Consider the following 10,527-nt stretch of genomic DNA (forward strand, 5'->3'; position numbering starts at 1 on the left):
ACCGCATTGAGTGCCCACTAGGAGTTCTTGTACTGTGAGAACGGAAGAAAAGTACTTCTTTCTCGATCTGCACTATCCCATGCATAATCTTTTAAACCTCGATCATGTCACCCCTCAGTCGTTGTTTCTCCAAGCTAAAAAGCCCCAAGGGAATGTGCCCTTTTCTGCATTTTTTCTAATGCTATAATATCCTTTTTGAGGTGTGGCGTGGTGTGGTGACCAGAATAGAACACATTATTCCAAATGAGGTTGCACTATTGATTTATACAGGAGCACTATTTGAAGAAAGTTTTATTGTTGGTCTTCATGCTTTTTGCAGTGTTCTCCTCATATTCTCTTTTAGCCTGCCTGATGACAGACTTACATTTCATTTGCCACAGCCTGTGTTCCCTTTTATCAACCTCACTGAGACTAGCTTTCCATCGCTAGTCTCTTTGTACCTGAGCAGCACTCAGTTCAGTGGGTTCATGAGAAGAGAGCTCACAAGTAAAGCAGACCCCTTTTTAAATACATAAAGGTTTGTTAAGGATTTAAAAATAAAACATAACTAAGCAAGAAAGATTCTGCAGCTCAGCCACAGAAAAACAAGGAAAGCTAACTGTTCTGTCTAATACATGAAATACGTGGTATTAGGTGGCACCTCTTCTACAGCATCAGTATTCCAGCTGTAGCCCAAGTCGCTCTACAGAAAACTGTTCATCATGATGCAGGAAGAAAATATCAAGACATGCTAGCATGGCATGAGCATTAAGTTAGCCTGGCTTCCCTCTTGTCTATATGTGTATTATATTTTCTACCTTCTAAGGTCAGGTGGTCCTAACGACCCAATCAAGGGTGTCTTCCTCCCCTTTTTTAATTTATTTTTTTATTGTTTGTTTAGTCTGTTACATTGAGTATTTTTAGTTATTTACATTTTCTCCCCTACCATCCCTCCCTCCCTCCCTCCCTCTCTTTTAGTCATAGTCCTTTCCCCCCCAGCCAAGGGCACAGAGTCTTAATCTTCCACTGAATGTCCTTCCTTCTTTCTATCAGCATCCAGTCTAGCTAGATCTTCCATTTGGTCTTGATTTCCGTGGATTTTTCTTCCCATGTTATTCCCTTGATGATTGATTCCACAATATCTGACTGTATAAAATCAAACAAATAGTTGTGCCAGATTTCTATTGTCTATTTATTTTTGTCTGTCCAACCCAGAGCGATCACTGCCTTTCCCGCCAGTATCATAGCCTTGACTAGATTTTGAGTTTTCTTATCCAAAAACGGGCTTCCTATTGTGCTTAACAGCATTAGGTTAAAGTCTATAGGTAATGTTACATTGCATACTTTCCTAATGATTTCAGTAATTTTCCTCCAAAAGGTCTTTACTTCTGCACATTCCCACCACATGTGCGCATACCAGCCCTTAGACTGTTTACAATGCCAGCACGAAGAACTCAGTCCTGGGATCATATTAGCTAGCTGTGCTGGTGTCTTATACCATTTTGTGAGGAATTTGTATTCCAATTCTTTAAATTTAGTTACTTTGATCTCTTCAATTCCTTTCATAATTTTATCAACCGTACTCTCTGTTATCTGACCTTCATGACTCCATCTCTTTTGTAAATATTCTGTTATTTTATTTTTATTTGTTAGCATCTTTCTATATATTTTTCCTACCAGTCCCTTTTTTTGCTTAGCCATTTCTTTGTATATTTCTTCCATTGGTGCGTCTATCCAGAGGACTTCCTTTTCACTGATGTTTTTAACTATCTTGTATAGCCCTGTTATTTTTAACCAGTATTGTTTGCCTATCTCTTCTGTTATTTCCTGTAAGGGTTTTAAGTTTCCCCCCCTAAACATATCGCCCACTTTAGAGTAGCCTTTAGATTTTAGCATTTCCCACCATTTACTTTCTTGCGCTCCTTTGTTTATTGTTTCGAGGGGGGTCCATCTTGAGACTTTCCCTAGCCAGTATGGATACCCGTTCTACCAAATTTCTAGTGATGCTCTTCTAGGACCTATTGTCGTTTTAAGTCTTTTGTCGTTACTCTGGTAACCTTGCTAACCTTTCCTTTCCCCCGTTTCCTCCTCCAGGATGCATTCGGTCCAGAAGTCCTTGTGTGCACTGCTGGTGCTGACGGCACCCCTGGCTTTCCTCTATCTCCACGTTTGGTCACCCAAGCCCTACAGCACAGTGGACCTACGACATCGGCCTGACCAAGCGCCTGACCAACTACTGAAAGACCACGTGCTGCTGCCCGACAAGAAATATGCGCACATTGCCTTCAGGGTCAAGGAGGAGATCTTGGAGTAAGTTTCTTAGGTGTTCCTATTTTTTGCCTGCATCTTACCTGGTCAAACGATGTCCCTATCCTGATTTTGGGGACAGTGTGCCATACATGCCTCTTACAAAGGTCACTTATACCCAGCTGTTTGCCCTGGCTCAGATGCTGTTGGGAAGCTGAGAATCCCCCCCCCTTCCCACAGCCTTGTTCGGCTTCTGTACCCCTCCTTCTGGGTCCCTCCCACCTTTTCTCTGAGCTTTCCAAAACCTGATGCACTGTGATGTTCTGGGAAAGATTGCAGCAAAACCGGGGTAAGACCCACATGGGTGGGAACACTGGGATCTTCCTGGTCCCTCCCACATTTCCCTGCACCAGTCCAGTGAGGTGGCCATCCCCCCCCCCTTTCATTTTTTTTTTAAATCCGCTACTGACATACCATTAGAGTGTTACAATGCCATAATGACCTGTCTGTCTGATTCTCTGAATTCACGGGTTTCATTGTTTGGTGTAGTGGTTAGGAGCACGGACTCTAATCTGGGAGAAGCAGGTTTGATTCCCCACTCCTCCACGTGCAGCTGCTGGTGTGACCTTGGGTCAGTCACAAGTTCTTTCAGAGCTGTTCTCTCAAGGGCAGTTCTCGAAAGAGCTCTCTGAGCCCCGCCTATCTCACAGGGTGTCTGTTCTGGGGTGGGGAGGGCAAGGGAAAGGAAAGGAGATGGTAAGCCATTCTGAGACTCCTTCAGGTAGTGAAGGGTGGGGTATAAATCCAATATGTTCTTCTTAATAAAAATAAGTTCCTAGCCCTTTTTGTTGCAGAGATATGCCTTTCCCCTTATCCCTCTGCAATGAAAAGGACTACAGACTTACTCTTTAAAAAAAGTTGGGAATTCAGAGAACCTGATAGGTTGTTATAACACTATAATGATACACCGACTGCCAATTTTAATATTAATTAAAAACGTCCCTGGTGGTGCAGGGTGGGGGACAGTGGCCACCGTTGGGGGGCAGAGGAAAAATGTAGGCAAACCTGCCAAGTGGACGCCCCTCTGCTGCTGCACTGTATCAGCAGCTGCAGTGGCAGCACACATATCACACTAGCTCCTCGTGTGGACGACACCTTGTGTGCTGCTGTTCTTGTTTGCATTCCTTTCCTGAGATCTCTAGAAACTAAGTATGCGGGAGGTCAGCTAACATCTTCAGTCTGCTGTACGTCCATGTAAATCCCTGAGCATGGAAGCAACATGCCAATGCGTGCTGTCTCCTACCACCACCCCATCACTACCGGACGCTGAATGTGGCTCAGTGTGTCCCAGAGGTACCCATTCTCCAACAAGTCCAGCCAGACTTCTTGTGAAATTAAGTGCTGTTTTTAATAGAGTGTTCTGAAAAGTGATTATGGTCACTTTATCCTCCTCTGGAAATGATGCTTAAGAGTAATTGAATTCCATCTACAGGAAGCTTTTAGCAGTGCTGAGAGACGTATGCTCCTCCCTTTGCAGGCTTCTTCCTAAAAACTCTTGCAAATGCATGGTGGAACCGAGCATGCACCTCCCTTTCCAAAATCAGCTCTTTGGCAAGGTCAGCTACCTGGATTTTGCGACGGCATACAGCCCTTCCGAACTGCCAGACATCAACAACAAGCGGGAGCAGGAGTACCGCAGTTACCGGCAGAGGTGAGCCTTCCTCGGGGCTGCCTGGTTCTTGTCTGCACCCTGCAAGCACCGCAATTAGTTTGGGACACAGGTTCCCGAGATGGCTCAGCATTCATTTATTCAAAAGTTTCTAGTCCTCATTACAGCTATAAAGATGTTCGTGCACAGGTTGCGGAGTTTAGATTTTTCCAGCATTTTCAGCGTGTGCCCTGACTAACCTTGTCCTTGTGCTGTTTCATGGAAATGGAACAGTCCGTTGGGTTTGAGTCTAGCAGCACCTTAGAGAGCAACAAGATTTGGGGGGTATAAGCTTTCCAGAGTGAAAGCTGCCTTCATCAGATAGATGTATCTTATCCAGTACACTGTTGCCTCTCATATAGTTAAGGGTACCTACGGGTCAGGAAAGACTCAAAATCCATTTCAATGAGGGAGGGGCCAGAGAAGGCCCCCTAGTCTAGTATGGTAGCTCATTTGTGTATTCTCATACACTTGCAAATTTTGGCACCCAGTGTGGTGTAGTGGTTAAGAGTGGCAGACTCTAATCTAAAGAACCGGGTTTGATTCCCCACTCCTCCGCATGAAGGCTGCTAGGTGACCTTGGGTCAGCCACAAGTTCTCTCAGAGCTGTTCTCTCAAGAGCAGATCTCTCAGAGGTCTCTCAGCCCCACCTACCTCACAGGGTGTCTGTTGTAGGGAGGAGAAGGGAAAGGCGATTGTAAGCCACTCAGAGACTCCTTCGGGTAGTGAAAGGCAGGGTATAAAAACCAACTCTTTTTCTTCTTCATACCTGACATCAATAATAATAACCAAATCAAGATAAAACTAGTACATGAAAAGATAAAACTAGTCTAGAAGATCATAGCAACAGGATTAAAACAGCATTCATCTAAGTCTAAGACCTTCAGGTGCCTTCTTGTGTGAAAACTAAGTAAAGTTGTTTGTCAGGCTTCTTTGGGTAGGGATTTCTACAAGAAGGGGGATGCCACCAAAAAGGCTCTAATTTTGGGGTATTTTGCTAGCTCCACTGCAGGTGATGCCACCCAGCACAGGGCCTCATTTGATGACCTCAGCATGGGGAGAGGCTCCTCTAGGAAAAGAAACCCAGGTCAGAAATTTTGAAGTTTGGTGTAGTGGTTAAGTGTGCGGACTCTAATCTGGAAGAGCCGGGTTTGATTCCCCACTCCTCCACATGCACCTGGCTGGATGACCTTGGGCAAGCCATAATTCTGACACAGCTGTTCTTGAAAAAAGAGCATAAGAGAACATAAGAACATGTTGGATCAGGCCAAAGGCCCATCCAGTCCAGCACTCTGTGTCACACAGTGGCCAGAAATACCAGGTGCCATCAGGAGGTCCACCAGTGGGGCCAGCAGTTTCTGTCAGAGTTCTCTCAGCCCCACCTACCTCACAGGGTGTCAGTTGTGCGGAGGGGAAGGGAAAGGAGTTTGTAAGCCACTCTGAGACACCTTTGGGTAGTGAAGGGCGGGATATAAATCCAATCTCTTCTTCTTCTGAAGTAGTCCTGGAAACTAATTTTGAGCCAGTTAACATCGTCAAGAACCAGAGTTATATGCCCTGTCCTGGGTATCCCAGGCAAGCCCGATCTCATCAGATCTCGGAAGCTAAGCAGGGCCAGCCCTGGCAAGTACTTGAAAGGGAGACCTCCAAGGAATACCAGGGCCGGGATGCAGAGGCAGGCAATGGCAAGCCACCTCTCTGAAACATCCAAGCCCCACTAGGGGCCACCAGAAGTCACCATGACTTCCAGGCACGCACGCACATATGTACAAATATACCCCAAAAATAAAAGAAAAACAAGAACCGAAAACCGCTCTCCTCACAAGAGAACCAAGCATTTCTCGCAAAGTTCTGTCTCCTAGCTCTTTCACAACCCTCGGCAAAAATGCTTTCCTAATTCCTGAGGGTTTTTGTGAGAAATCCTTCATGGAAACCTGAGGAATGATATTCAGGAAACTCTCTTTGTAACAGATTGTGTTTTGCACTGTTGTCCGATGGTTCAAGACATTTCTGATCTTCACCAGATTGCACACAAACCAAAGCTTCCTGGTGTATACTCAAGTCTTGGATCTTGAACGTCCGTTCTTCACTTTGGATCATGCCCTTCATGCAGGATGAATGCCAAGCATGCATAAGCAAGATGAACTTGTTACCTCCTCCAATCAAGGACAAGAGTTTGAGAGTCAGAATTTCCAGGTCCTTAACAGGAGTACAAAATAATTCTCCATGATCCCAATTGGTGAAAAGTGTAAGCACGAAATTAAGATTGGCAAGAGATCTCTTGGTGCCATTGGCCTTAGTGAAAAGTCCACTGCTCTCTTATGCTGGCTGACCCAGACCTATCCCTATTGCTGAAATAGTTTTGGGCATGGCTTTTTTTGTAGAAAAAGCCCAGCAGGAACTCATTAGCATAATAGGCCACACCCAATAGCAGAAACTCATTAGCCTATTAGGCCACACCCCCGACAGCACCACTCATTAGCATATTAGCTAATGACCCACATGTTACCAGAAGTGTGCTCATCCAGCCACACCCACCTTTTGCTTCTTATTCTGTTTACTTTGTTTGTTGTCAAAACCCAGAGCTTTTTTTGTAGCAGGAACTTCTTTGCATGTTAGGCCACACACCCCTAATGTAGCCAATCCTAATGAGTTCCTGCCACTGGGTGTGGCCTGTTATGCTAATGAGTTCCTGCTGGACGTGGCCAACTCAGGAGCCAGCCGGAACTCCGTTCTTGTGCGTTCCTGCCCAAAAATAGCCCTGGTTTTGGGAAGAATGTTTATCTGATAATGACTCAGGAACCTGTTTGCTTCCCAGACACAAAAGGCCCTCAATGCAAAGCTCTTCAAAGGGGCGTCAGAGAGCTCCTTCAGGCTTTCAGGAACTGTGCAAAACTCGTTTCTGGATGACTTCCCAGACATTCCGCAGTACTTGAAGAATAGCACTCTTATGATTTAGCTATTGGTGCCCTGCAAAACAAATGCCATAAGGAAAGAAAGAAAACAGTGTCAAGATTGATAGGGAAAAAAATACCCACAATACTTTGTTGTTGTTAAGTCGCACAGTAATTCCCTTTCTCTTTTTAGGAACCCCCAGAGGCAAAACTATAACCATAAATCCATGTGTGGTGTTGTCAGGGGTAAAATGGCCTCTTGCTTTTCCCACGGGGAACGAGGGAGTTACACTGCTTGGCTTTGGTCTGAAGCTACTAGACCTCAGCAAGGAGTTCACATTTCTCTAGGTGGTCCCAACCTGGATGGTCCAGGGTAGCCTGATCTTGTCAGGTCTGAGAAGCTAAGCAGGGCTGACTCTGGTTAGTGGGAGACCACCAAGGAAGGCCCCGGTTAGTGTTTCGATAGGAGACCACCAGGGAAGTCCGGGGTCACAACACAGAGGCAGGCAATGGCAGACCACCACGGTTCGCCTCGAGAACACCAAGGAGGTCCCGGGTTGCTACACAGAGACAGGCAATGGGAAACCACCTCTGATCATCTCTTCCTTGAAAAACCCTTACAGAGTTGCAGTAAATTGGCTGCGACTTGACGGCACTTCCCACCACCAGACCTCAGTGAGGAGTCAACCTCAATCCCACCTGGTCCCTTTTCTCTTTTCTCTCTTGGCTGCCCCGACAGACCACAGATAGGGTCGCAGCAGTCTGATAGCGAGAACCAAACTCTCTTGGCAAGAATCGGACTCTCCTCCCTTGAGGAAGGAGCAAAAAGCAGCTTGGGGTGGCTTTTTCCATCAGGAAAGCGGCATGAGAGTAGGGCTGGCAGCTCCGGGTTGGGAAATACCTAGAGGTTTTTGGGGTGGAGCCTGAGGGGGGCGAGGTTTGGGGAGGGGAGGGACTTCAGTGGGCCCTCATGCCATAGATGCCACCTTCCAGAGTGGCCATTTCCTGTCGTCTGAAGATCATTTGTAACCTCAGGAGATCTCCAGCCGCCACCTAGAGCAGAGGTGTCAAACTCATTTGTTACAAGGGCTGGATTTGACATAAATGCCACTTTGTTTGGGCTGGGCCATGTGTGCCACCAGGTACCAGAGATATACACTTTAGAAAGAACACAGGCAAGCCCAGTTAACTATTTCTTTTACTCAAAATACAAACAAAAACAATTGATTCCTGGCAGTGGAAGCAATTGATTTACTGGGGAACCCACAAAAGCCCCAATAAATTTATTTAATCATATGCAAGGCTAGGTTTTTCCCAAGGGATACCATCAAAGGGAGAGCACCTTACATTTCCATACATACTAGCTGCTTGCGGGCTGGGTAAAAGCCCTGGATGGGCCAGTTCTGGCCCCTGGGCCTTATGTTTGACATCCCTGACCCTAGAGTCTGGCAACCCTACATGGGAGGAAAGAGTTAAGTTCCCCCTCTCTTCCCCATGCCACTCTCCTCCTTAATAAAGCAATCCTGAAGGCTGCATTTGCAAAAAACAGAGAGCGAGAGAAGGCGAGGGGGGGGGGAGAGAGAAAGCGGAGAGTAAGTTAAAATAACCACATGGAAGAAATTGTATAATGGGCATGCTTAGGTTTGGGATGCTAGCGGCAGTGAACAGAACAATAATGGGCTACCACCACCCTGCTCAGAGGAGACCGACGTTGGTTCCCAGTCCCTTATTTGCACTCCCTAGTTCCTAGAGTGTACGGCTGCGTGGTCTGGGATGGCCGTAAGTTTATTCTGAGTGGCAGAGGGCCGTTCCTTATTCAGAGCATTTTCTCAGTGTAGGGGCTTTAGTACTGGACCTGGGCACCAATGCCTGGCGTCTTGCAGAGCACAGTCCCCAGAGTGTGTGGGTGCAAGCTCCGGGGTACGGGTACCCCCAGGATCCCCCTCTGCCTCTCTCCTGCAGACCACCCGCTTCGGAGCAGGTAGCACAAACTCCCAGCTTTGAACCAAGTAACAGGTGAACCAGGTGACTGAGCTTGTTTTGGGGGTGTGGAGCTTTCTCAGTATCATCAGTACTTGTGGTTGGAATCATGAATAAGGGACTGGGAAGTGTGAATAAGGAACTGGGAGCGAGCTTCAGCCTCATGTCTGCAGCCTACAGAGCCGTCCTTCAACAGAAGCGGCTCTGGAAGAAAGCTCCCGCCTCTGCTATGTGGCAGGACATAAGCCGTGACCTTCATCCGTTGGTTCCTGTGCCCTCAAGCTGCCATATGGCAAGGAGGTGCTCGGTGGGCAGAGTGTGGCCTCTCAGGAGGAGTGGCTGTCCTTGCCAAGCTTCCTTGCCATCGTGTCCAATGCCAGAAATATATTTTCCAGCCAGAACTGCTGGCAGCCCTAATCTTTCCCTCTTGCCTCCACCCAGGTCCCATTCCCCAGCTGACCAACTCCTCATAGTCCGAGCCAACTCTCCACTGGAATATCCGTCCCAGGGGGTGGAAGTACGGCCCCTTCAGACCATCCTCATCCCAGGTGAGGGCCTTTTCCTTGAGTCTCTGGAGGAGTGAAGGGGAAGGGCTGGACTGGAAGGCAAAAAAAAGTCATGTGCGGTTGGTGGGGAGACCGTAGTGGATAATAAATGCTCACAAATCTCTCCTGTATCTTTTCAATCCCCAGGTCTGAGTTTACAGGCAGTCAACAGAGCATTGTATCAGGTAAGATGCCCGGGGCTTGGATAGGGTTGGCAGCCGCAGCTGACTACCTGCAAGAAAGAATTGGGTTGAATTGATGGGTACAAAAAATGGAAGTGACATCATTACATTGAGGTGACACTCTAGGATTTGCCCAAAACTCTATGGTCAAACCACAGAGTTTTGGACAAATCCTAGAGTGTCTCCTCAACATAATGACATTACTTGGGGGTTTTTTTTGCTGGACGTTGGTATACAAGCATGATGCCAGCACACTCCACCTTTCCCCCCATATTGTCCCCCCACCAGCCTGTGCAATACCAACAGGGAACAGGAGTAAAGAACATTACTATTGCTCCATCCTCCTTACTCCCTGTGCCTCTCTCAGACACTCTGAGACAGCAGCTCTAGGTCTCTCAGGTGGAAATCTTTTGCATCTCCTACTACCTGACCCTTTGAACTGAGAATGCTGGGGGTCAAACCTAGGACCTCCTGCATGGCAAGCAGATGCTCTACCACAGCTCCATGGCCCTTTCCGCAGTCTCCCGCACACATACCCTGTTAGGAAACGGGGGACTGTGACACTGCAGGGATCTCTGGGACCATCTCTCATTTCCTGCTGTGAGCAGATGGGTCAATCATCCCTGGCCGGCTAGTAGAACAAAATTTGCAATTAAATTTTCAGGTTGCCTTGCCATAGGAGGTCAGCTTGTTTTTTCCTCTGCCTCAAAATGCAAACAGGTCTCATTACCTTTGATCTATGAGATGTCCTTGAAAAAGAGCTATTCCTGGAAAGCCAGCCCACCCACTACCCAAAATTCACAGAGTGTCTCCCTCCAAGGCTAACTCTGCTCTTCTTTGGTCCTGTGGCAGATCGACCTGTCAGCGACAATGGGCACCTTTGATGTGGCTGCTGAAGTGGAAGGGGTCAAGGTGGAAGGGGAAGGGGAAATGCACCTCACTCTGTCGGGACCCCACGTGGAAAATCTCAACCGGCAATTGCAGTTTGTTTC

At 47.1% G+C, this 10,527-nt stretch overlaps 1 protein-coding gene across 1 annotated transcript in view; it reads left to right on the forward strand.

Moving 5' to 3' along the window:
* B4GALNT1 (beta-1,4-N-acetyl-galactosaminyl transferase 1) overlaps positions 1-10,527 on the forward strand; it is a 77,610-nt gene that overhangs the window by 57,130 nt on the left and 9,953 nt on the right. Inside the window, exons 3-7 of the mRNA XM_015423486.1 lie at positions 2,074-2,289; positions 3,764-3,937; positions 9,250-9,356; positions 9,501-9,538; positions 10,388-10,518. Coding sequence (XP_015278972.1) covers positions 2,074-2,289; positions 3,764-3,937; positions 9,250-9,356; positions 9,501-9,538; positions 10,388-10,518 — 666 coding nt within the window. The remainder of the gene's footprint in view (positions 1-2,073; positions 2,290-3,763; positions 3,938-9,249; positions 9,357-9,500; positions 9,539-10,387; positions 10,519-10,527) is intronic.

The sequence above is a fragment of the Gekko japonicus genome, unplaced genomic scaffold (genome assembly GCF_001447785.1).
Source record: "Gekko japonicus isolate JY-2015 unplaced genomic scaffold, Gekko_japonicus_V1.1 scaffold1573, whole genome shotgun sequence".
Lineage (NCBI taxonomy): Eukaryota > Metazoa > Chordata > Lepidosauria > Squamata > Gekkonidae > Gekko > Gekko japonicus.